The 27,705-nt window shown below is 48.8% G+C and overlaps 1 protein-coding gene across 3 annotated transcripts in view; it reads right to left on the bottom strand.

Moving 5' to 3' along the window:
- adgb (androglobin) overlaps positions 1-27,705 on the bottom strand; it is a 612,248-nt gene that overhangs the window by 514,714 nt on the left and 69,829 nt on the right. For all 3 annotated transcript variants that reach the window (XM_072504722.1, XM_072504733.1, XM_072504728.1), the window contains exons 3-4: positions 20,228-20,320; positions 16,578-16,649 (exon numbers count right to left, since the gene is read on the bottom strand). In XM_072504722.1, the coding sequence (XP_072360823.1) occupies positions 16,578-16,649; positions 20,228-20,320 (165 nt within the window). The remainder of the gene's footprint in view (positions 1-16,577; positions 16,650-20,227; positions 20,321-27,705) is intronic.

Genomic DNA, 27,705 nt, shown 5'->3' with positions numbered 1-27,705 from the left:
TTAGAGATAGTATAACATCTGCAGAAAGGCAGTTCGAGGAGTATCTGCCTAATGGGGTAGTATGGGTTGAAGCCAGAAATAGGAAAGGAGCAGTCACCTTGTTAGGAGTTTTCTATAGGCCCCCCAATAGTAGCAGAGATGTGGAGGAACAGATTGGGAAACAGATTTTGGAAAGTTGCAGAAGTCACAGGGTAGTAGTCATGGGTGACTTTAACTTCCCAAACATTGAGTGGAAACTCTTTAGATCAAATTGTTTGGATGGGGTGGTGTTTGTGCAGTGTGTCCAGGAAGCTTTTCTAACACAGTATGTAGATTGTCCGACCAGAGGAGAGGCAATATTGGATTTAGTACTTGGTAATGAACCAGGGCAAGTGATAGATTTGTTAGTGGGGGAGCATTTTGGAGATAGTGACCACAATTCTGTGACTATCACTTTAGCAATGGAGAGGGATAGGTGCGTGCAACAGGCCAAGGTTTACAATTGGGGGAAGGGTAAATACGATGTTGTCAGATAAGTGCATAAGTTGGGAACATGGGCTGTCAGGGAAGGACACAAGTGAAATGTGGAACTTGTTCAAGGAATAGGTTCTACGTGTCCTTGATATGCATGTCCCTGTCAGGCAGGGAAGAGATGGTCGAGTGAGGGAACCATGGTTGACAAGAGAGGTTGAATGTCTTGTTAAGAGGAAAAAGGAGACTTATGTAAGGCTGAGGAAACAAGGTTCAGACAGGGCGTTGGAGGGATACAAGATAGCCAGGAGGGAACTGAAGAAAGGGATTAGGAGAGCTAAGAGAGGGCATGAACAATCTTTGGCGGGTAGGATCAAGGAAAACCCCAAGGCCTTTTACACGTATGTGAGAAATATGAGAATGACTAGAGTGAGGGTAGGTCCGATCAAGGACAGTAGCGGGAGATTGTGTATTGAGTCTGAAGAGATAGGAGAGGTCTTGAACGAGTACTTTTCTTCTGTATTTACAAATGAGAGGGGCCATATTGTTCGAGAGGACAGTGTGAAACAGACTGGTAAGCTCGAGGAAATACTTGTTAGGAAGGAAGATGTGTTGGGCATTTTGAAAAACCTGAGGATAGACAAGTCCCCCGGGCCTGACGGGATATATCCAAGGATTCTATGGGAAGCAAGAGGTGAAATTGCAGAGCCATTGGCAATGATCTTTTCGTCCTCACTGTCAACAGGGGTGGTACCAGGGGATTGGAGAGTGGCGAATGTCGTGCCCCTGTTCAAAAAAGGGACTAGGGAGAACCCTGGGAATTACAGGCCAGTTAGTCTTACTTCGGTGGTAGTCAAAGTCATGGAAAGGGTACTGAAGGATAGGATTTCTGAGCATCTGGAAAGACACTGCTTGATTAGGGATAGTCAGCACGGATTTGTGAGGGGTAGGTCTTGCCTTACAAGTCTTATTGAATTCTTTGAGGAGGTGACCAAGCATGTGGATGAAGGTAAAGCAGTGGATGTAGTGTACATGGATTTTAGTAAGGCATTTGATAAGGTTCCCCATGGTAGGCTTATGCAGAAAGTAAGGAGGCATGGGATAGTGGGAAATTTGGCCAGTTGGATAACGAACTGGCTAACCGATAGAAGTCAGAGAGTGGTGGTGGATGGCAAATATTCAGCCTGGATCCCAGTTACCAGTGGCGTTCCGCAGGGATCAGTTATGGGTCCTCTGCTGTTTGTGATTTTCATTAATGACTTGGATGAGGGAGTTGAAGGGTGGGTCAGTAAATTTGCAGACGATACGAAGATTGGTGGAGTTGTGGATAGTGAGGAGGGCTGTTGTCGGCTGCAAAGAGACATAGATAGGATGCAGAGCTGGGCTGAGAATGGCAGATGGAGTTTAACCCTGAAAAGTGTGAGGTTGTCCATTTTGGAAGGACAAATATGAATGCGGAATACAGGGTTAACGGTAGAGTTCTTGGCAATGTAGAGGAGCAGAGAGATCTTGGGGTCTATGTTCATACATCTTTGAAAGTTGCCACTCAAGTGGATAGAGCTGTGAAGAAGGCCTATGGTGTGCTAGCGTTCATTAACAGAGGGATTGAATTTAAGAGCCGTGAGGTGATGATGCAGCTGTACAAAACTTTGGTAAGGCCACATTTGGAGTACTGTGTACAGTTCTGGTCACCTCATTTTAGGAAGGATGTGGAAGCTTTGGAGAGGGTGCAAAGGAGATTTACCAGGATGTTGCCTGGAATGGAGAGTAGGTCTTATGAGGAAAGGTTGAGGGTGCTAGGCCTTTTCTCATTAGAATGGAGAAGGATGAGGGGTGACTTGATAGAGGTTTATAAGATGATCAGGGGAATAGATAGAGTAGACAGTCAGGGACTTTTTCCCCGGGTGGAACAAACCATTACAAGGGGACATAAATTTAAGGTGAATGGTGGAAGATATCGGGGGGATGTCAGAGGTCGGTTCTTTACCCAGAAAGTAGTGGGCGCATGGAATGCACTGCCTGTGGAAGTAGTTGAGTTGGAAACATTAGGGACCTTCAAGCAGCTATTGGATAGGTACATGGATTACAGTAAAATGATATAGTGTAGATTTATTTGTTCTTAAGGACAGCACGGTAGCATTGTGGATAGCACAATTGCTTCAAAGCTCCAGGGTCCCAGGTTCGATTCCGGCTTGGGTCACTGTCTGTGCGGAGTCTGCACATCCTCCCCGTGGCTGCGTGGGTTTCCTCCGGGTGCTCCGGTTTCCTCCCACAGTCCAAAGATGTGCAGGTTAGGTGGATTGGCCATGATAAATTGCCCTTAGTGTCCAAAATTGCCCTTAGTGTTGGGTGGAGGTGTTGACTTTGGGTAGGATGCTCTTTCCAAGAGCCGGTGCAGACTCAATGGGCCGAATGGCCTCCTTCTGCACTGTAAATTCAATGATAATCTATGATTAATCTAGGACAAAGGTTCGGCACAACATCGTGGTGAAGTCTCTCATTATTCACCCTATTCAAGGAAAGGACTGGAGGCATCATCTAGGTCCCCCATGAAGTTAGAACATTGGTCGATTGGATACATTCAACTGTCCTAACACCTCATGCTTGTTAGAGAGCTTAGGGACTGCTGAGACTCTCAAGGGTCAAAGCGTTCATTCAGGTGGAGTTGAGAGGGACTACTGTGGGGAAGTGGTTATTGTGCGACAGGGGAGGGAGTGAGGCTCAGTGGAAAGGCACTCAAATTGATGGAAGTGCAGGGTGGATGTCCCAGATGCGGAGAGGGCAGAGGATCAGGGCACTGTGAGGAATCCTCATTGCTCACTTTGATGTTCTCTTCCTTTCAGTTTATGATTCTGGAGAATCATGGAGCCAGTCTAGTTCTCAATTCTATTGATCAGCAGCGACTGACCAGCAGCTTTGACATCAACCTGCCGCTGCACACAGCCAGGAACAGCATCCTGCAGAAGAAGGGGAGGTAGGGCATGTTGCTCTTCTGGGTGCAGGGCCACGGATGGCAGAGCCTCGGCGGAGGCCAATGGTATTCTTCTGTCAAACCTCCTACCTCAGATCTTGAGTGCCGGAGAAGACATGAACTGGGAGGTCACCCATTGCACGTGGCCCTTAAAGTTACTGCTGCTCTGAACTTCTATGCTAGCTGCTCATTAGCCTCAGAAACAGAGAATCCAGCCCGAGATGTCTCAGTTCCAGATAACTTCATTTTTCAGGACATCTGCCTTAACTCATGTAGTGACAGGTTTCTCCGTCTCTGTAAAATATGATGCCCTGTCAATGTGGTCCTCATCCGAGGAGATGTGGTTACCTATGTGGCATCCCCCAGTCTGCCGTAGACAAGTGCATAAGGGAGTCATAGATGCACAATTTGTGAGGGCCCACATATACATCACCTTGGACCGAGAATAGGCATATCTGGACCACAAAACCACAGGCTTTTCTTGCACAGGAGGCATGCCCCAGGTGCACGGTGCGCCATTTATAAATGGCAAGGGATATCACTCCCTCAATGTCCTGCTCATCTGTGAGCATGCGATGCACATCATGGAGGTGTGTGCCCATTTCCTGGGGTGCGTCCATGATAGTTGCATTTTACAGTGCTCACAGATCCCAGCCGTCTTTGAGGAAGAGCAGCACCTGGACAGATGGCTCCTCAAGTTAAAGGTTACCACTCAAGAAGTGGCTGATGACCCCAGTTCAAAGGCCCCAAACACCCACTGAGACTCACTACAATGAGGCTCATGCATGAACACTTGTTGATCAGGCAATTTGACTGCTCAAGATGTGATTCCGGTGCCTGGCCTGATGGGGGAAGCCCTCCAATACAGCCCCAGAGGGTGTCCTGCGTCACTGCGGTCTGCTGCGCTCTGTACAACCTGACATTGAAGCAGGACGAGCAGCTGGAACTGGAGGAGGTGGAGGAGCACCACATCTCCTCGGATGAGGACCACATTGACAGGGCATCATATTTTACACAGACTGATAATCCTGTCACTACATGAGTTAAGGTCGACGTACTGAAAAATGAAGTTATCTGGAACTGATACATCTCGGGCTGGATTCTCTGTTTCTGAGGCTAAGTGCTGGCGCGAACGAAGAATCCGCGGGAGGTTCATGACAGGAAAATTGGAGCGAACCCCTCACCGATTGCGGTCCTGGTGGGGGGGCTAGCACCGGCGCCGCATGAAACCCCCGTAGATCATGCCAAAAATGGCCGGAGAATAGCCAGGTCCCGGGCCGCGCATGAGCAGGGTTGACGACCTGCACCGGTCGCGGCGTAAAACATGGCAGCAAACGTGCTCGAACCCAACCCGCCAACCCGACCCCATAGCCGAACCCCTGGCCACCCCCCATTAGTCCCCCAGCCGTAGCAGAAGCCCCCCGGCCAGCGGCATGGATCCAGACGAATGTGGCACCGCTGGACGTTGTCTATAGCCGGCACGCTGGGTTTCTGATCGCTGGAACCACACGTGGCCCACGCCATCAGGAACTCGGTCCTTTGGGGGCGGAGCATCACAGGTTGGCTGGCCGATGACGCGCCAATGGTGCGCGGCGCGCGTTACAATGACGCCAGTTTAGAGGGTGCGGAGCATGGCGGATCAGCGGCGGACAAGCGCCAAACCGGCATCCGCCCTGATTCCAGCGTTGGAATCCATTCTCCGCCCAATCGCGGATGACAATTTCAGAGTTGGGGCTACGGAGAATCCAGCCCCTCTTGTGAGCCTGAGATTTGTGGGTTTTATTAAAGCGTTAAACAAATTGCGTATTTATTTTCTGCACTGTGTAGAATAGCTTGGATATTTAGGAACTTTAGTGTTACAATAACACGCATTACAGCGTAGTTTAATTTGACAGTATACTTCAAATTGTAAGATTTAGATATGCATATTTAATTTATAAAAAAGGAGTGAACTGACAATTGTTATCTAATCTCAGGATAAAGTTATCACGAGTTTCACCATCGAAAATTATATTCATTTGAACCCAAGTCTGTTGCCAGCATTGTGAGTGTACACATGCCAGCTGACAGTCAGACTTCCCACAGCGTTATGTTCTTGTCAGTATGTGTGAATCAAAAACAATATTTGTAATGTCTCCTGCTTGGTCCTGTTTGTAAATACTTGTGAAGTTCTACCCATGCACAATATTCCAGATAATCATGTGAGTGTGAGGAGATCCCAGATTGTGGCTTGAAGTTAGAAGAAAACACTGAGACTGTACACAGGCTTGATGTGTACATGACGGAAAAGGAAATAGAAAGATTCCAGGGGAAGCGCTGGAAGAGGCAACTTGAGTGGAAGGAGGCTTGTGTGTGGTACAATTACCTGCAGAGAAGCAGTCCATGCCCAAACGCAGCAAGACCTGGACAATATCCAGGCTTGGACTGACAAGTGACAAGTAACTTTCGCACCACACAAATATCAGACAATGACCATCTCCAACAAGAGGTAATCTAACCATTACCCCTTGACATTCAATGGCATTACTATCATTGAATCCCCCACCATCAACAACCTGGGGTTACCACTGATCAGAAACTCAAGTGGACTAGCCATATAAATACTGCGCCTACAAGAGCAGGCCAGAGGCTAGGAATCCTGCGGCAAGTAACTCACCTCCTGAATCCCCAAAGCATGTCCACCGCCTACGAGGCACGAGTCAGGATTGTGATGGAATACTCTCCACTTGCCCAGATGAGTGCAGCTCCAACTCAAAGAAGCTTGACACCATCCAGGGCAAAGCAACCCGCATGATTGGTACCTCTTCCACAAATAGTAACTCTCACTCTGTCCACCACCAATAAACAGTGACAGCCGTGTGTACCATCTACAAGATGCACTGCAGGAACTCACCAAGGCTCCTTAGACAGCATCTTCCAAACCCACAACCACTACCATTTAGAAAGACAAAGGCAATATATACCTGAGACTCCCACCACCTGGAAATGCCCCTCCAAGTCACTCACCATCCTGACTTGGAAATATATCACCATTCCTTCACTGTCGCTGGGTCAAAATCCCGTAACTCCTTCCCTAGCAGCACTGCGGATGTACTTACACCTCAGGGACTGCAGCAGTTCAAGAAGGCAGCTCACCACCACCTTCTCAAGAACAACTAGAGATAGGCAACAAATGCTGAGCTAACCAGCAATGCCCACATCCTGTAATTGGATTTTTTAAAATAGACCAGTTGGCCTGATTTGCCTACTTCTGAGCTGGAAAAATGATACAATTATACCCAATGACAATTCTACCCAATGACCAAGTGTTGTGTCATATATTTGGCAACAAGTAAGCAATCAGCTCTATAAACTTGTGTTAGCTGTGTCTCAGTGGTGGCACTCTCACTTTTGAGTTGGTAAACTAGATTCAAGTACCACTCCATAAACATAAGCATATAATCTGAGCTGGCACTTCTGTGAATTACTTAAGGTGGTGGAGCCCTTTTGGAGGTGCCATCTTTCAGATGAGATGTTGAACAAAGGTCCTCTGTACTCCCTCAAATGGATGTAAAAGATCCCATAAAGTTATTTTGTGATAGTGACACCGAATCATGAATGTTAGTGGACAATCAAACAATTAACTGGAGGAAACTCCACAAAATTTCCCATTCCTCAGTGGTGTGGGAGTCCAGCATGTCAGTGTAAAAGACAAAGCTGAAGCATTTGAAACCCTCTTTGACCAGATGTGTTGAGTGCCTTCTCCTGAGGTTCCCAGAATTACAAATGTCAGTCTTCAGCCAATTTTATTCCATTCACATGATATCAAGAAATGGCTGAATGCACTGGATATAGCAAAGGCTATGGACTCTGACACATTGACAGCTGCAATACTGAAGCCTTGTCTTCCAGAACTAGCTGCACTCCTAGTTCAGCTGTTCCAGTCCTGCTATAAGACTGGCATCTCTCCAATAATGTGGAAAGTTTCCCAGCAAGTCCTATCCAAAAAATGCAGGACCACTGCCAATCCAGTCAACTACTGCTCTATCAGTCTACCCTTAATCACCAGCAAAGTGATAAATGGTGCTTTCAAAGTGGTACCTACTCAGCAATAAACTACTCATAAATGTTCAGTTTGATTTCCACCAGGACCTCGCAGCTCCAGATTTCATTACAGCTTTTGTCCAAACATGGACTACAGAGCTGAATATCAGAGGTGAGAGTGACTGCCCTCGATAACAAAGCTGCAATATGTCATGAAGGCAACCTTAAAAAATTGAAGTCAATAGGAATGAGGGAGAAAACTCTCCACTGGCTAGAATCATACCCAACATAAATGAAGATGGTTGTCGTTGTCAGAGGCAAACTCAGGACAGAAAGTGACCCAAGCCTGGAATCAAACCTGGAACCCTGGAGCTGTGAAGAAACTGTGCTAACCACTGTGCTGCCGTGCTGCCGAATACAACTGAGTGGCTTGCTCGGCCATTTTAGAGGATATTTAAGAGTCAACCACATTTCTGTAGGTCTGGAGTCACATGTAGGCCAGATTGGGTAAGGAAGGCAGAATTCCTTCTCTAAAGGACATTAGTGAACTATATGGGTTTATTTTACGACAATTGATAATGGTTTCATGGTCATCATTTGACTTTTAATTCCAGATATTTTATTGAGTTTAAATTCCATCGCATGTCCTGGTGGGATTCGAACCTGGGTCCCCAGATCATTATCCTGGGTCTCTCGATTACTAGTCCAGCGACAATACCACTATGCCACCGCATCCCCTATCGAGCTACTCTTGATGTTGGACATTGAAGTCCCCCACCCAGAGCGCCCTTGCCACTTTTCCCGACACTTAGCCTGGCGATGATGTTAATTGGTCCACTTAACAAGGTCCCATGAGCTTCACGCCGCAAATGACTGTCCCGCCGGCTGATTTTCCGGGACTGCGCTCGCCAGCCACCTACTAACAAAGGAGCGCAGCACTTAAACCGACCCAGCAGAACAAACATGAAACAGCTCACAGCCATGCCCAGCGGAGACCAGCCCCATGATTCAGGGATGCCAACCTGGCCAGAGTGATGGGTGCAGTCGAGATCAGATGGGATGCCCTGTTTCCCCGAGGAACTTGGAGGGTCAGCCACAGGGCATCCAGTGCCGCCTGGGAGGAAGTGGCTGTTGTGATATCATGGTTGTGTTGTAATTCACCGACTGACCACTAGGAGTCTCATTAGTATACAAGTGAATGTGAGAGACAGGTGACCTCAGACTGACCAGGGAGCTGGGAGAGTTAGTGGCTTGTGCATGTTTTATACTGTTATTCATCTGTTATTTTGTATATTTTTGACCCACAGTTACTGTTAATAAATTGTTTATAGCTTCAGCTACAAGTGTTCTTGTAATTTAAATCAGTCCATCTGACAAGAACATCACACGGTACCAGGACTGGATGGTATTAAACACTGAGAAAAACTATCACATCATCGAATGAAGCCTTCTACTAGATCCACAGAGATTTGAAAATTTTACAGACTGCAGAATGAACTACATGGAGTCGTTGAAGCCACCAATGAGTATCAGATTTCATAGTAATGTGGGTAGCAACTGGCATGTGTTTAAACAACAATTTAATCTTCAGTAAATTTAGGAGATCAGTCAGATTTGCATAAGGTAGCGATGCTCCTAACAGCAGCAGAGCCCGAAGCAATTGCTGTGTTTAATATGTTTAAATTTGCAAACGATGATGATAGTGAAAATTGTAACAAACAATTCGAAGATTTAATTCACATTGCATCCCCAAAAAGAATTAAATGTATGAACCATATGTGTTTAGACCATGTTTACAGAAGACGGAAGAGTTCATAGATCATTTCATCACTGACTTAAAGTGGCAGTACGGTAGCATGGTGGTTAGCACAATTGCTTTACAGTTCCAGGGTCCCAGGTTCGATTCCGGTTTGGGTAACTGTCTGTGTGGAGTCTGCACATCCTCCCCATGTGTGCGTGGGTTTCCTCCGGGTGCTCCGTTTTCCTCCCACAGTCCAAAGATGTGTAGGTTAGGTGGATTGGCTGTGATAAATTGCCCTTAGTGTCCAAAATTGCCCTTAGTGTCCAAAATCGCCCTTAATGTTGGGTGGGGTTACTGGGTTATGGGGATAGGGTGGAGGTGTTGACCTTGGGTAGGGTGCTCTTTCCAAGAGCCGGTGCAAACTCGATGGGCCGAATGGCCTCCTTCTGCACTGTAAATTCTATGAAAGTTAAAAATAATCTTTATCATTATCACAAGTATGCTTACTGCAATGACATTACTGTGAAAATCCCCTAGTCACCACATTCCGATGCCTGTGCGGGTACACAGAGGGAGAATTCAGAATGTCCAATTAACCTGGCAAGCACATCTTTTGGGACTTGTGGGAGGAAACCGGAGCGCCCAGAGAAAACCCACGCAGACACAGGAAGAACGTGCAAACTCCGCACAGATAGTGACCCAAGCGGGAATCGAACCTGGGACCTTGGTGCTGTGAAGCAACAGTGCTAACACTGTGCTACCATGCAAAGCTAAAACCTGTAACTTTTCTGCAGTGGAATCTTCCATGTATCGGGACCAAATCGTGTTGGTGTGAATGAAAATAATCTGAGGGAACAGTTGCTGAGGGAATCGGAGCTGTCTTTGGAACAAACAGCTCAGGCTTGTCAGACTAACAGCACAGCATTCTAAAATGTTTCTCAGTAATGGTGGCGTATCCTTGGAGGAAAGCATCCTGGTTGCCGCCCTTTCTCCAAAAAGGCAGGAAACTTCCTAAAAAAGGGGGGAAGGTTCCTGCAGCTCCTCGCGCACCAACACACAGGTTAAAGATCAGGAAGAAGTATTTTTGTGTAAAAGACACAAATTAAGGCAGTGTCCAGTGTTTGGCAAGTTTTGTTCCAGATGCAAAGGCAAAAAATCACTTTGCTCAGAATTGTTACTCTAAACTCAACCCCAGATCAGTCAGCACAGTGGAAGACACAATCTCTAGTAATGTAACATCATTGTTTCTTGGAGTAATAACAGAGAATAATAATTTTTGGAGACATCAAAAAATTCTCCAGCACATAAAAAAATGCAAACGGATGCTCCATTTAGAATAAATGCGATTGATGAGGACAAATGGCTGCTACCACTTGAAAGGAACGGTACAGTGGTCCAATTAAAGTGAGACACTGGTGCCCAAGCTAATATAATCAGCATGAGTGATATAGAAAATTAAAAAATATCTCTGAGAGATTATAATGGTTCAAGCATAAAATGTCATGATGCTTATGACCTGTGTGTAGTGGTGAAGAACACCATTTATTCCGTCCCATTCTGTATTGTTTCCAAGGGCTTGGATTCATTATTAGGTGACCAGTCATGTGAAGAATTAGGTCTATTGCAGTTGTATATAGCATCCACACAGGATTGGAGCAGTACTTCAATGATTTTGAGAAAATTGTCTACAATTTCAGTGACGTGTTCACAGGTTTTGGTGCACTATCATTCACCTACAAGATACAGCTCAAAGAGGATGCAAACCCTGTGATACAAGCACCAAGAAGAGCACCTGCACCTCTTCGGGATCACCTTAAAAAGGAGCTAGACAGAATGCCAAAATTAAAAGTAATCAGAAAGATAGAAAAACCTACGATTGGGTAAATTTCATGGTATGTGCAAAGTAAAAGAATGGCGATATTCTTATATCTATGAATCCCAAAGATCTTAACGAGAATATAAAAAGAGAACACTACCAAATATCAAAGCGTGAGAAAATCACATCACAGTGGCAGCCGGCCATCACCTCAGGGAACGTCACCAGGAGGACCGACACCCAGTGCTGGAGGAAGATCAACAACTTCCAGCTGGCTGCACGGGTGGATTGGCACTGACCCCCTGGCACCACCCCGCCCAGCACCATTCCATGCCCTGGTCCACCCATGCCCAGCAGTGCCACCCACGCCAACCCCCCCCCGGCATCACATTCCCCCCCCCCCATATGCCTCATCGCCCCATACTCCTCATCCTCCCCCATATGCTCCCCCAAATCCCCATCCCACCCTATTCCCCATCCCCAAAGCCCCCCCTCACACCCACTATTAACAATGCACGCGGCTCACGATGCGCCCTCTGTAACCAGCAGGAGAGATTGGCCCACAACAGACGAGACAGGGCCCAAAGGGGCAGCGGAGCGGCAGGCATCAGCGTCCTCACTCCCTACGAGGATTGGCCGCTGGAGGTCGCGGGATGGCCGAAGGCAGATCTGTCACCAATGTAGAGGTTGGTGCATGGCAGAGGTGAGGATCCATCAGCCCCCACCCAGATGACCTGTCACACGTGAGTAGTTAATGCCATATGGAATGACTCATTCCTCCCACTGATCAAATGTCCATTCTCCTGTAGGATCTCCACCCGATGGTGCTGGCCATTCAGGGATGGTTTCCACACACCCCCGCCCACCTCCCTGAGAACACCTTGGAGGGGAGCTCCGAGGAGACCACTGTATTTGCGGCTCAGCTATCATCCCCATCCTCCATCAGCGCAGACCTCAGTAGGCGACAATAGTGGACAGGCTTCTGGGGCACATTCTGGTGAGAACCACACAGTTGCCGATGCACACCAGGTGGAGGCAGGAACATCCAGGTGATACAACAGTCGGAGGTCTGCTGGATCCCAGGACCCATCTGGGTCAGATGCTGAGTCTCTGGACCAGGTTTACCTGGAGCTGTTGCAGTCGAAAGGGTGCAGCCATGATATTCAGAGGGGGGTGGCAACGACACTCCAGTGTGCCTCAGTCAGTAACGGCCATGGCTGAGCGCCTCAACAGCATATTCCAGTCGCTTGTGTACGTGTCCCAGTCAAAGGTGGATCTTGATGAGGTGCTACGGAGTATGTCCTAGTCACAGGTGAGCAATGCCGAGGCCCTCCAGAGCATGTCACGGTTTCTGGGGGAGGTGTCCCAGTCTCAGCTGGGCATAGCCGAGGCGAGCCAGAGCATATCCTGGTCATTGGGGGCTGTGTCCCAGTCGCAGGTGGACATTGCTGGGGCACTCCAGTGCATGTCCCAGTCACTGAGGAGTATTGCCGAGGGCATCGACACCATGGTGCAGATATTGTGGAGGCACCAGGACTGGCCGAGCCAGATGACGCAGGGGCAGCTGATCCAGCTGCACCTCCATCCTAAGGAGAACCCCAGAGCCCTATGGGCACCGACAGAGGGAAGGGGCATTGGGTGCCAACCTGGAACCACCTACGTAGTGGTGATGGCTACCACCAGCTCCCCCGAGCCCCACCCCCCCCGACAATGGCGTATCTTGGAGACAGCACCCGAAACAGCGTGGTCAAGTGGGGCATGTGTCGCCAGCAAGTTGGCCGATGCTCTCCAGCCCCAGGGCCTCCAGAAAATGCCAGCCAGGGGCATCGAAGGCTACGGGACGCGGTAGCAGCAAGCTGCCTCCAGCTCTGATGTGCATCCTGGGGACACACCTAGGTGCAGCAGTAGAGCACAGAAGGCTAAGCAAGTTGAGGATCACTGAGAGGGCAATGTGGGGGCCTGGGGTAAGGGGTGGAGGGTCGGGGGGAGGATTTGGGAGGGATAGGGAAAGTGGGACGGCATCATTGGCGACTAGGGGCAGTTGTACAGCATTAGAAAATGTTGCACTCGAGAAGTATGACGCCTCTGATACTTCCTTCCCCAGTGCGGGCCAACCACCAATCCCTACCAGCCCACAGGTATGGAGGTCCTGGATGCCTCCAGCTCCGCCCTACCCCCCCCGCCACCTATCCAGGCACATCACGTGCTGGTGATGTATGTAAGCGAGCACTCAGCAGACAGGCAGGAGTCAGACTACGGCATAGATTGAGGTGCACCAGCACTCAGCTCTCATGGGGTTATCATCACGCCTGCCCCCACCCATTCCCCCCCTGCCCCCGACAGATACTCACTGTCAGTGCCAACACAGTTCCATCACTCTGAATTACTGTTACACAGAACCTGGGAGGATGGAACAGGGGAGGGGGGGGCTAGTGGTAGGGAGTGGGGGGGGGGGTTAGGGAGAGGGATGCGGGTGGGGGGGGGGGGGGTTAGGGAGAGGGATGCGGGTGGGGGGGAAGGGGGAGATGGAGGGAGGCAAGGGGGAGGGATGGTGTTTGTGGGGTAGGGGGAGAGGGATGGGGAGGGCTGGAAGGGGGGTTGAGATGGAGGGGGGGTGATGGATGAGGCCACATCCTATGTGAAGTGGGCGAGAATGAGGGCCTCACTGGCCCTCCTGGATTGCCGGAACCTCACCCCTGCCGCCTGTCCTCCATCCTCCAGCTGCTCCTGCGGCTCCTCCCCGGGTATGTCCTCCAGCCCCTCTTGGTATGATCCCTCTTCGCCCCCCCCACCCCCTCCTCAGAGGTGGCAAAATGTTCCTCCCCCTCCACCGCCAGCACATTGCCCCTCTATGCCATGCCAGATTGTGAAGGGCATGGCAGACGACCACAAAGCAGGCGGCCCTCAGAGTGTACCAGAGTGGTCGAGGCATCGGAACCGTATTTTGAGGAGTCAGATCAACCGCTCATTGACAGGCACATGGGCTTTGTTGTATCGGGTCTCCACATCGGTCACCGGCCTCCACCCGGCATCATTAGCCATATCCCCCAAGAGCCAATCAGCCATCCTGAGATGATCCTCGAAGAAGCTGGGGTGTCCGACTGCCCTGGGATCTAACTGTTGTGCACACTCCCTGGGAAGTGTGCACACAGGTGCATGATCTTCCTGTGGTGTTCACACATGAGCTCAACGCTCTGGGAGTGGAGTCCCTTCCTGTTGATGTAGGGCACTCCCTGACAGCCCGGTGAGTGCAAGACGACATGCATGCCATCTATTACCCTCTGGACCTGGGTCATGCCAGTGATGGCAAAGAATCCCGCAGCCCAGGCATCTTGTTGGGTCTGGTCCATATCAAAGTTTATATAGTTCGGTGCCCTGGCAAACACGGCATCCGTGATCTCATGGATGCACTTGTGGGCTGAAGCTTGTGAGATGCCACAGAAGACCCTGCTCGAGCCCTGGAATGATCCTGAGGCATGAAAGTTCAGGGCTGCGGTGACCTTGATGGCGACCGGGAGTAGGTCTCCTCCTCCTTCACGTACTGTCAACTCTGCGAGGACATGGTACAAGTGGCGCACCATCTCCTTGTGAGACGGAGCCTCCTGAGGTACATGCTGTTTGTCATCTGTTCGAAAGACCAGCAACACCTGTATACCTTGGGCCATCACCGGCCTCCCGTTTGCTTCCCTCCCTGGCCTGATCGACAGCTGAGTCCTCAGGGTATGGGGCAGGGCCTTGCACATGAGCCTCTGTCGCTGCCTTCTCTGGCGTCTGGCCACCTGGCCTGCCAGCAGCACCTTGAGCGCAGCCTCCGCGGGGTCCAAGATATCATCCACCCTGTGCAACATTTGTAAGGAATTAGAGAGGGTGTGAGACTGACAACCAGCAGTGTCTTTCACCCTAGGACCCTCCATTCCACCATTGCTCCGCCCCCCCACCCCACCCGAGCACCAGAGCAGCAAGCGCAGTGCCATTGGGCTCATTGCCTGGGAGTGAAGATGGCTACTCACCTCCTTTGGTCCCCGCAGCAGCCCTTCCACCAGCTTCACATTTTTTAAAAGGTGTACTAATCAGTACACAGGTGACCCCTTGCTGGGAAGCGATTAGATCACGGCAGGCCATTAGATACAGGGTACTCCCGTTAATTGTATGCAGATTAGCCTTAAGTGGCGATTATTGGTTTCTCGCCATGCTACGATGGGATCTTGATTTCGCCAATGGGAGTGGGCTGGTTAGATCACAAACCGATCGGCGCCCGGGACGGTTCTCCAATTTGGCCTCTCCCACCATCTAACGGCCTTCTTGCGCTCTCGCTCAAGCGCAAGGTGGCCATTAAATCGCGCCCAGTGTCTCTGGCAGCCAGAATTCTTTTTTAGAAATACGAAGAAGCCTTGTACAGCTCCAGGAAGGGACATTGGAGCCTGGTTTAAAGGTAACAGGACTACTCTGGTTTCTCTGAAGGTTAGAAATTCATCTGGTACGTATCTTAGCTAGTCAGGGTGAAACTTAGTCCATTTTTAAAAATGAAAATGATAATTTTTAGAGTAGCCCAGCTGATGTAGATATGGATTTGTTCCTTTCCCATCTCAACTGGACGCAAGAGAATTTTTTGAACAGTAAATAAAGCAAAAGAAAGTTAAATTTGGATTCATGTGAAGATTACAGCCTGAGGAAAATTAGCGAACATGAAACTAATAATTTTCATTGATGCGTGACATGCTAATCTTCCCAAGGGGTATTATAGCGCAGGTGGTTTCATAGTATTTATGATTGGTGATATAATGTTGTCCTTTATCTTGCAAAGCTAAGAAAATAAAAAGAGTTGTCAAAAGTGCTTTAGCTGTTGAAAAAACGGCTCTTGTGGAGGCAGTGGATATGAAATACTCTTTGTCAAAAATGTTAAATGAAGTTATGTACAATGGACGTACTGAAGATATTAAATACTATGTAGATAATCATTCCTTTTGAGATAATGTACATGCTACAAAAGTGTGAGTGACAAAAGTTTGCACATTGATCTTGCTGGTTTGAAATAAATGTTAGAAAGGCAATCTCTGAAATTAAATGGGTGATGCAAGTTATAGTGGCCGGACTGTTTTACAAAAAGAAAAGAATGTACAAAGAAATTGTTAGGGGTCCTTGGGGAGGGGCATTGCACAATATAACACTGTGCAGAATATAGAGATCTTTGATTTTATTTGTTTTAAAATTTTGTTTGCATATATAAAATCCATTTTTCTTATTTAAAGATGAGGGAATGTTTTAAATCTATATTAATTACATGCCGGTATGGACATTAACAAATGATTTCCTGGTGTCCCCATAAAAAAATACAGATAGAAATGGTGGTTTTTCGTTGAGGAGGTGAATGTTTGCAATGCGTATCCCTTACATGTGTATAATACTTATAAAGTTGTGATAAGATTGTCTTATGTTCCAGCCTTCACTGCCTGGATTTCTGAATTATGACAACATGAACATGACAAGTACTACACATTAAATATACATTAAGTCCTTTGTAACTGTGAAAGCAAGTGTGTGAATTGCTCTGTGGATGACTGCTTGATAACACTCACCTCACTCGCCATAATATGTTCGTTAGCAGCGATTAGATCAAATGAGGTTTCTCTCTCAATAACAACAGGGAGCTGAAATTGATATAAAATACATTATTTATTAAAGTCTTCAGGCTTTGTGATTTAATCCACTGAGAAGAAGAGCAGAATAATTCACCACTTTTTGTACTTAGTTCTGAATGGTGTTTTTAAATTACTGGACTGTCTGTCCTTTGTGGGAAGCATATGTATTTATCATGCAAATGTGTTTATCATTACAGTAACATTTTCATTAAAGGCCAATAGATCATCTAAGCTATCTTCCAAAACCTCCCATCAATGTATGAAAATGTGAAGTTACGCACTTTGGCAGGAAGAATAAAGGAGCTGAATATTATTTAAATGGTGAAAGACTGCCAAAAACTGCAGCAGAACTTTATTTGAGGGTCTGTGTGCAGAAATTACAAAAAGCTAGCATGTAAGTTCAGCAGGTAATAGGGAAGGCAAATGGAATGTTGGCCTTATTTTGAAGGGAATGGAGTATAAAAATAGGGAAGTCTTGCTAAAACTACACCAGTTAGATGACACCTGGAATACTGTGAACAGTTTTGGCCCCCTTATCTAAGGAAAGATATACTGGCATTGGAGGTATTCCAGAGAGCATTCACTAGGTTGGTCCTGGGTATTGAGGGACTTTCTTTTGAGGAGCGGCAAGTAGGTTGGGGCCATACTCATTGGAGTTTAGAAGAATGAGAGGCAACCTTATTAAGACATATTGAGGATTCCCAGGGGCTTGATTAGGTAGGTGCTGAAAGGCTGTTTCCCTTTGTGTCAGCGTCTAGGACCAGAGGGCCTAATCTCAGAGTAAGGGGTCACACATTTAAGGGGGATGAGGAGGAGTTTCTTCTCTCAGAGGATAGCAAACCTGTGGAACTCTTTACTGAAGAGGGCCTTAGAGACTGGGTTGTTAAGTATGTTCAAGACTGAGATAGACAGATTTTTAATCAGTGAGGGAATCAAGGGTTATGGGGATAAAGCAGGAAAGTGAAGCTGTGGATTATTATATCAGATCAACCACGGCCTCATTGAATGGTGAAGCAGACCTTGCTGGGCTGAATGGTCTACATCTGCTTCGACATCTTATGGTCCCATGGTCATCAAGTCTGTTAGTTTGATTCTAGATTTAACAGGCTTTTTAAAACATGGCTAAGGTTTGTAGTACCACTGTCATGCTGGTAATCAGTTCCACAATTCAATCACTCACTTACTAAATAATTGTAGCCTAAATTTCTCAGTTTATTTTGACAACTTAAATTTTAAAGCATGCCCCATAGTCCTTGAACTCAGAACCCAACAGGTAAATGGTGGCCCAAACTCCTCGAACCCAATAACTAACAGCCAAATCATGCACTTTGTTCCTTGAACCCAACACCTGGGAGAAAAACTATCTCTCCTAGTTACAGCATAATACCCCACCGTGCCTCCTTGCCTTTGAATCCAACACCACGGAAACATATTGGGCGCGATTCTCCCCCACCCCCCCACGCCGGGTGGGAGAATCGCCGGGGTGCCGCGCGAATCGCGCCACGCCGCCCCGACCCCCACACGCGATTCTCCCATCCCCCGGAAACCAGCGGTACGCGATTCGCACCGGGCCGCTCGGAGAACCGGCGAGCGGCGATTCTCCGGCCCGGATGGGCCGAGCGGCCGCTACGACACGACAGGTTCCCGACGGCGCCGTCCACCCATGGTCGCTGCCGGCAGGAACTCTGTAGGAACGCTGGGGGGGCAGCCTGTGGGGGACGGAGGGGGGCTCCTTCACCGGGGTGGCCTCCGATGGGGCCTGGCTCGTGATCGGGGCCAACCGTTTGGCGGGCCAGCCACTCCCCCTCGGGTCTACCTCCTTCCGCGCGCGGCCCCAGACCGCCGCCTGTTGGTGAGGGGCCCGCGTGCGTAAGATGTTCCCCGCGCATGCGCAGGATTGGGCTGTCCCGACTGCGCATGCGCGCGTTGGCACGGCGAAGGACGCTGGAGCGGCGTGAGCCGCTCCAGCGCCAAGCTGGCCCCCTGCCAGAATAGGTCTTGCCCGGGCCCTGTTCGCGCCGTCGTGAAACGCGACGGCGTTCACGACGGCGCAAACACTTGGCCTCCATATTGGAGAATTGCCCCCCTATACCTCCTAATCCTTGAACCTAATAATCAATGCACAAACTGTGCTTCCGAGTTGTTGAACCCTTCTGGGTCAGCAAGCTGTAACATGTGGGGGCCACGGGGATCAGTGCTGGGTCCTCAACTATTTACAATCTACACCAATGATTTGGATGAAGGAACTAAATCCATGGTAACCACATTTGTCGATGACAGCAAGGTTGATAGGAAATTAAGTTGTAACGAGGAGGTAGAGAGTCTGCAAAATTTGGCGGATGGGGTATATTAAGGGAAAATATGAACTTTTCTACTTTGGCAGGAAGAATATAAAAGCAGTATACTACTTAAATGGAGATAGATTGCAGAACTTGATGGTACAGAGGGAACTAGATGTCCTGGTACTTGAGTCCCAAAACATTAGTCTGCAGGTATAGGAAGTGATTAGGCAGGTCAATGGAATGTTGATGTTTATCTCAAAGGAAATGGAATATCAAGGAGGGAAGTTTTACTGCATCTGTACAGGGCCTTGATAGGACCACATCTGGATTATTGTGTACAGTTTTGGTCTCTTTAAAAAAAGAAAACTTGTGTTAGAAGCAATAAAGAGAAAGCTCACATGACTCATTCCTGGAATGAAAGATTTATTCTATGAAGGAAAGTTGAACAGGTTGGGCCTATATCGATTTGAGTTTAGAAATACGAGAGGTGATCTTATTGAAACATATAAAATCCTGAGGGGACTTGATAGGGTGGATAATGGGAGGATGTTTCCATTTGTGGGGGAGACTAAAACAAGGAGATGCTGAGGTGAGGAGAATTTTTTTCTCTCAAGAGGGTCATTAGTATGTGAAATTCTCTTCTCCAGAGAGCAGTGTAGGACGGGTCATTGAATCTATTCAAGGCTGAGGTAGACAGATTTTTGATAAAGAGTCAAAGGTTATGGCTGGAGAGGGAGGGGGGGCGAGAGAGAGTCAGCAAAGTAAGTTGAGACCAGAGCCAGCTCAGCCATGATTGTTATTGAATGGTGGGGCAAGCCCGAAGGGCTGAATGGCCTACTCCTGATTCCTATGTTCATATGTTCTAAGTTCCTAACCCAATCTCCAACAAACTATGCTCTCCGTTCCTTGAATCTAATACTCACTCAGCAGACACACTGTATTCCTATTAGGGATGTTCATGAGGAGGCACTTGAGGTGTCTGCATCTATCATTACCACAGGCTGTCCCTATCACACCTACCTGGACAAGTCAGAAGACAGTTGCACATTCTGCTTCACAACAGCAGTTGTCACAGAGTATCTGCTGCAGGTTGACATGCAGACAATATCTGCCATAGAATAGCTCCATGTTTATTTTAAAGAAGTTAAAGAATAAACAGGGGAATACAGAAGAACTATGTTGAGAGTGTGAAAGTCAATTCTATGTTTGGAATATTTATCTGAGAAACCATAAAACGATTGGCTCGTCACTATAATCTTGCCATTCGGTCTCAGGTATTACAGAAACAGTGCATATCAGACTGACCTTCTCTGTGATGAATTCATGAGGACGTCTCCAAGTGTAAATTTTCAGAGACGGTGGCAATTCAATCTTCCCCTCTGGGTCTTCAAATAATATCTATGAAAAAACAAGATATTCAAAGGTACACCAAAACAAAACAATATTGCAGTCTGAGGAAGCAAGAGCAACACTGCACCCAAAATGCTGAGATCGCTGCTTCTTGGCACAACATAGCCTCCATTACCAAGAAAATTCTTTGGCTTCAGATTAATTCTCTGATCAGCAAAATCACTGCCAATTGGCTACTGCTGTTGGTTTGCCATTCCTTTTCTCGGCTAAAGATTACTGGAAAATGGGCATGAGCACTCAAGAGCACTATGGGAGTAGACAACTCCATTCTGCATTTTGCTCTGGGTTTGAGATCTTGAGGGGGGTGAGGTGATGGGAGCGGAGTCAATGGCTGAGTGAACCTTCCCTTGCTTAAGTTGTTGACTTGCCCTGCCATTTAGCGCTACAAATAATATGCCTTTCCAATGTCAAAGAATGTGCTTTTCTATCCAACATGATTTTTTTTGTGCAGTCCTGCTTTGATCAAATGCCGAAGTGCGAGGGTTGTTCTGAATTTTCTCAAATAAAAACCTGACAACCAGCCATTAGTCAAATGCACTTGTAATGCTTCCAGGAAGACTCCAAAGATATGCAGGCTAGGTGAATTGGCCATGATCAATGCGTGGGGTTATGGGGATAAGGCTGGGGAGTGGGTCTACCTAGGATACTCTTTTGGAAGGTCAGCGCATACTTGATGGGACGATTGGCCTCCTTCTACACTGTAGGAGTTCTATGGATTCTAAGAGACGTAGCTGCATTCCAGGCTGGACACTCAAATAATATTTCTCCCTATTTAAGTGACATTTGTCTGGATTTCGATCATGCAAACTCAAAAAAGGTACAGATGAGATCAATCAAGTCATAATACTTGGTTTTATAAATTACTTAAGCAGATTTTGAAATCTTTTCAGACTGAGAGGCAGCTGGGGAAAAAGGAGTAAGGTGATTTACTAATAGTAAGTAAAAGATGATTCAGCTATAAGGGGTGTTTCTGAAAGTAGAACTGACCTCTATACAGCTTAGCCATCCAGGTGAGTAACTCAACCGACTTCTCAGTAAGTTTATTAAAGCTTTTGAAAATAGAAACTTCGGCCTTCCTAATGGAAACGCATGCTCAATTATTCTAAATTATTTGAAGAAGAAAATCACCAGCAGCATTTCGCACCTTCATTTTCATACATCAAAGGAGCACAAACATTCAAATTTGCCAAATGAATCGTCTCCTCTTTGAAGATACTGAATTGTCCGCACTGCTGTTAAATGTTGCACCCTGTCTCAGTTAATGATTCCTGACGTTTGGAGGAATCACAATAATATTGTACATATGATCACCTTGGTATAATAACATCTTAAATTGTCATCTTTGATCTCTGTTATGCATAGAGTCGGGTCTGTCACTCCCAGAAGCAAATCTGAGACCAAAATGAGCTGGTTAAAAGACCTGCCTTGATTCACTGGAACTTCTTTTGCATTTCTTCCTTACATTCTAGACTCTCTAACTCCTCCTCACCCTTCACACCTTCACCCACTTCACCTACCAACTCAATGCCAACTCAAGCCTCCCACCCACTCCCATGTCACCTTCCTATTCCCATGCTAATTTAATGCCAAATCTTGTCCCCCACCCCCCTTCCATTGGCCCCTCATACCATCTATGCCAACTCATGGTCCTTCCATGCCCATCCACTCAGTATACACCATGTACAAAACCATTGAACCCTATGATAACAATAACATGTCTGAATCTGCTCAGAAAACACCCATTCATAATTCTTTGCAATCATAATTCTACAATCTTATGAGTGTCCATCAAAAAGATCATTAAAGTATCAATAACCTATTTTAACCATTCACACCTCTTAATCAATTGCAAATAAACAGTGACAAATAGATCAGGGAAAAATAACTTATAACCACATAAAGATGTAAATCAAGCAATGCCAGCAGCTCGCTCCGGCTGTGTAAACAGAACTCCCACTGAGTTAATCCTTTTATGATCTGGGCTTTCAGCCAAGCATGCATGCAGCCAATGTTTGGGGCTCCGGAAATGTAGGCAGGACTTCTGCATTCAGGCCCCTCCACCATTTATTTTGGTCTGCCCGAAAATCTAGGCCAATCATTGCGTTTAATTTTCTAAGTATAGAAATTATACCATTCGCAATGTTTTTCCCCTATGTCTCTGCTTCAATGAATTGTTCAGTAGTTTTAATCTCCAGGAAATATTAAAATGTTTGCCTTTTGTTTAGGTAGGAGAAAGTGGGCATCTTACACATAATCCAATAAAGTAATTTACCTTGAACAAAGATAATTCCTGGACCCAGACCAAACCCATTTAAAACATTATAGAGTAACAAAGCTGATCTTAATTCAAGAAAGATCTACTTCAACAAGTTTTAAAACATTTTTATTCTCAGATGTGAACATTACATTCAGCATTTATTATGCATCCTTAGCCTCCTTTGAGCAGGGGGTCATGAGCTGTCTTCTTGAACTGCTGCAGTTTATGTGTTGAAGATACATACTCAGTGCTGTTAGGGAAGGAGTTCCAGGATTTTGACGTAGTGACAATGAAACTGCGGTGATATGTGTCCAAGTCAAGATGCTGTGTGACTTGGAGATGGTACTGTTTCCATGCACCTGCTGTCTTTATCCATTTATCTGGTAAAGAATGCCAATTGGGGAGGTGACATCTAAGAAGCCTTGGTGAGTCGTTGCTGTGCATATTGTAGATGGTATATTGTGCAACTGTGGTGCACTGGTGGTGGAGTCAGTTAATCATAGAATTGTTCTATGTTTAATCATAGAATGTTTAATCATAGAATTTACAGTGCAGAAGGAGGCCATTCGGCCCATCGAGTCTGCACCGGCTCTTGGAAAGAGCACCCTACTTAAGCCCCACCTCCACCCTATCCCTGTAACCCAGTAACCCCACCTAAGCTTTTGTACACCAAGGGGCAATTTAGCATGGCCAATCCACCTAACCTGCACATCTTTGTTTTGTGGGAGGAAACCGTAGCACCCGGAGGAAACCCACGCAGACATGGGGAGGAAGTGCAAACTCCACACAGACAGTCACCCCAGGTCGGAATTGAACTTGGGTCTCTGAAGCTGTGAGGCAGCAGTGCTAACCACTGTGCCACCCTGTCGCCCGATTGGAAGAGTAGTTTACGTGTGACTTGACATTTGTCTTTGGACTGGACTACGTTCCATGCCTTCAGTTGGTGTGTTTCTTCACTCAAGGATTGTATACAGCTATGGTAGATTTGCTCGATTTCTTGGTGATTTTTACTGCACTTCCATCTTTCCATTCGACTGGGGATAGAACAGAGATGATGTGTAGTGCTGAATTTCCAAAGACTTGGTGAATCAGTTGAATTCTTTGCTTGTGAACCGAGGGCCATTGTAACTCCTGACCATATCAGGAATTCCGTACCGACTGAAGTATGTTTTCAGGCATTCTAGTATTTCTCCAGTTGTCATTGAAGTCAGCTGGTCTAATTGCCAGTTGTCAGAATAGTAGTTTACAGTAACAAGATAATGGGCGGGATTCTCCATTGGCTGATGCCTAAATCGGAAAATACGACTGGGCGGAAAATAGGTTCCAACACTAAAATCGTGGCGGGCGCCGATTTGATGCCAAATCGCAATTCTCCGTTACCTCGACAGCGGCGTCAATGTGTTCCGGAATGCATATACAGTAGATACTGTTTGCATGTCATTAGTGGGCCCGGCCTGGTATTCTCCGCGGCCTCTGCAATTCTCCGCCTCCGATGGGCCGTGTTCCCGACGCCACGGTCCACTTGTGTTTTTAAAAATCATGAAACCGGTGTCGTGGCTGCTGAGGGAGAGAGAGAGAGAGAGAGAGGAGGTAGAACACAGTGGGGAGCGACTGCAGGCTGCCGGGCTGGACATTGGCCATGCTGGCTGGGGGGGTTGGGGGGGGGGGGGGGGGGCACTGCCAGGGCCGAGGGAGTTCGGGACAGCGGGAAAATGCCGAGTGGTATGGGTAAATTCCCACGGAACTGGGGCGGCGTACAGGCATGGACCGCAATTACGACGGCCATCTTGCTGCGTACCCACTGACCACCACCCACCTTGCAGAGTGACACCGACAGTATGGGCACCCCCCCTCCCACACACTCCCCCCCCCCCCCCCCCCCCACACACCCCCACACCCCCACGAGGCTGCCACACACTGGGACCCACCCAGGGCAACACGACAGGGGCCACAGTACCTACCCCTGGTGAGGGCAGTGCCAGTCAACGGTACCCCTGGCATCAAGGTGATGGTCGCCCTGGTCCTTTATGCGATAGGACCTTCCAGGTGCCGAATGGCGATTTGTCTGGGATCTCACAGACCTCGGTGCACTGGTGCAACCACACCATCGTGGAGGCCCTATAGGCCCAGGCTGATCAATACATCTACTTCAATGTGAACCGAGCCCACCAGGATGCCCAGGCAGCGGGGTTTGCCGCCATCAACGGGATGCCCTGGGTCCAGATGGTGATTGACAGGATGCATCTCCCCCTACTATTCTGAACAAATATGTACAGATTTGTGCCTGAGCGTCTGTAACTGGGCCATGCTCAGAAGTGCCGCTGCAATTTCCAGGTGGCTCTGTGAGGCGGCAACCCTGTCCTGGGCCTCAGCCAGCACCTGCACAGAATTCTCCAGGCCTTGGACATGCTGATCCATAGCTGAAATCGTCGCTCGAAATGCCTCCACGTGCGGTGTTGGCCTGGGTGGTACGCATGGTCGGCACCATCTCCTGCTGCTGCACGCGGTTGGGGGATCTCCAACTGCACATGCAGGTGCTGGATGTTTGCCGACAACCCTTCATGTGGTCCCTGGCTCTGTGACTGCATCTCCACAATAGATGGAACTGTCTGTTCCAGATGCCCAGGACCCATGTGAATGGCAGCTAATTCCTCGGGTTGGCCTGCCCTCCGAACATCTGTCCCGTCGGGTATTCCTACCTCCACCTGCTGAACCAGAGCATGTGTGTGGTGAGCATCAGATAGTGTCCCAGGAGCCTCCTCACTAAAGTGCCCAACCGAGGAGTGTATCTCTGGGATGGTGAAGGGTGTTGGAGACAGATGTTACGGGAAATCCGCATCCAAGGAGTTCTCCAGCTTGGTGTATGTGAACCTCGGGACTGCTCTCCTCACTGCCAACTTGTTGGTTGGGATGGTGTGTTTGAGGGGAGAAGTGTTGATATTCAGCTGCAGCTTGTCAGTCTTTGGGTGTCAATCACAAAATTGGTGAATCCGGCACCGTTTCTCATTGGAATCGATTGTGTTCCACATGGCGCCACTGCTAGCCCCTTAACAGTAGCGGAATCGGTCCAGGTGTGGCACCGGTTTTTCTGTCATGAAAGACCACGGATTCTGCATTGGTGTCAACACTTAGCCTCAAAATCTGAGAATCCAGCACTAAGTGCGGACGCCGGTGTGGAACAGTGGTGTTTTACGACAGAAAATATGGTGCAACAACTGCACCGATTCAGCTACTTTAAATAGGCCAGCACCATCACCACATGGAACACAATCAATTCCATGCAAACCAGTGCCGGATTCGACGGGTCCGTGATTAACACACACGCCGCAGCCGCACTTAAATGATCCATCCCCCACATCCCAGGCAACAAGATGGATGGAAGGAGAGCAGCGCCACGATTCAGGGACGCTGAGCTGGACACCCTCCAGGACGCCGTGGAGGAGAGAAGGATGACCCTGTACCCCGGCCCAGGAGGAAGGCCGCCAGGCGCCTGGGTGCAGGTGGAAGAGGCAGACAGCGCCATGGGCAACGTCGTCCAGACTGGCATGCATAGCCGGAAGAAACTTCAGAACCTCCTCAGAGCGGCCAGGGTGAGTAAGCAGCGCTGTGCCCCTGGCACTAACCCCACCACACATCCGCAACCCGCTCCCACCCTCCCAGGGGACGGCCGAACCCACACCCTGCCCCACATGCCAGAGCCCATGCCATCCGCCATGGCTGGGTGCCCTGGCCACTGAGGCCACCATCTACCCAACACCTGAGCTATATGAGCCGGGACGCCTAATGGTTGTGCTCTTTGTGTACCCCCCAGGAGAAGGCCGAGCACAATTGTCAAGAGCGGGAGAAGACCGGGCGCGGACCACCAGAACTGCGGCCCCTCACCATCCCCGGGCAGAAGGCACTGGACATGGTTGGCGGCCTGGAGGAAAGGGAGGTCACCGAGGCGGAGTTGGCGGCGGGCGAGGAAGTGAGACCCTGCTTAGTTGCGGATCCCCATGGCACAGATGTGGCCCCCCCGCACCCTCTTCACCACCCCACCGCCCACCTCCACCCCCACCCCACGCCCACCAGGCCCACTGACTAATCAAACACGTCTTGTGTCTTACAGGACCTGCCGGAGATGGGGCCAGTCCATCCAGAGCACCCTGCTGCCAGCCGGTGCCCCCCAGACAGCCGAGTACTGATGGGGAGAGCAGTCCGAATACCAGCCCCCCAGCCGAGACTCAGGACACCCCGGAACTCGGATTGGAGGATGACACAGAGTTTCCGTCACAGCTGTCTCCTACACCCTCCACCATCCCAGAGACACTTACCTCGGTTGGACACATTAGTGAAGAGGCTCCTGGGACACTAGTGCACACCACACATTGCATCCGGTACAGCAAGTGGAGGTAGGGGCAGCCGAGGGGGCGGACGGTCGGATGGCAGGCTGGCCCCAGGAATCAGCTGCCGTCCAGACGTGTCCCGGGCTCCTGGAACACCCAGTCTCAGCCGCAGTGCAGATGCAGTCAGAGACCCAGGGGCCACAAGAGGGGATGACGGCAGGCATCCAGTACCTGCAGGCGCAGGTGGAGGAGTCCACCACGTGCAGGAGCAGGGGGTGATGCCAGTCACACATGCCACCCAGGCCGACACCGGATGGCGGGCGTCCATGGTGGAAGCATTGGGGGGGCGACGGTTTCGGCCATGGATCAGTGTGTCCAAGGCCTGGGGCATTCTGTGCAGATGGTGGCCGAGGCCCAGGACAGGGCAGCCATGTGCCAGAGCCACCTGGACATTGCAGTGGCGGTCCTCAGCATCACCCAGTCACAGCAGGCCGTGGCTGGGAACGTCAGTGGCATTGCCCAGGCGCTGGCCAGCATTGCGCAGACATTGCGTGGGGTGACGCAGACCCAGAGGGAGGTGGCCTTGTCACTGGCAGATGTGGCACAGACCCACAAGGTGGTGGCACAGTCGCAGCGTGATGTGGTGCAGTCCCAGACGGAGATCATAGAATCATAGAATTTACAGTGCAGAATGAGGCCATTCGGTCCATCGAGTCTGCACCAGCCCTTACAAAGAGCACCCTACTCAAGCCCACGTCTCTACCCTATCCCCGCAACCCAGTAACCCCACC

This window comes from Scyliorhinus torazame, chromosome 1 (genome assembly GCF_047496885.1).
Source record: "Scyliorhinus torazame isolate Kashiwa2021f chromosome 1, sScyTor2.1, whole genome shotgun sequence".
In the NCBI taxonomy this organism is placed as follows: Eukaryota; Metazoa; Chordata; class Chondrichthyes; order Carcharhiniformes; family Scyliorhinidae; genus Scyliorhinus; species Scyliorhinus torazame.
The sequence above is the reverse complement of the archived record's forward strand: the minus strand, read 5'-3'. Positions and strand labels throughout refer to the sequence as shown.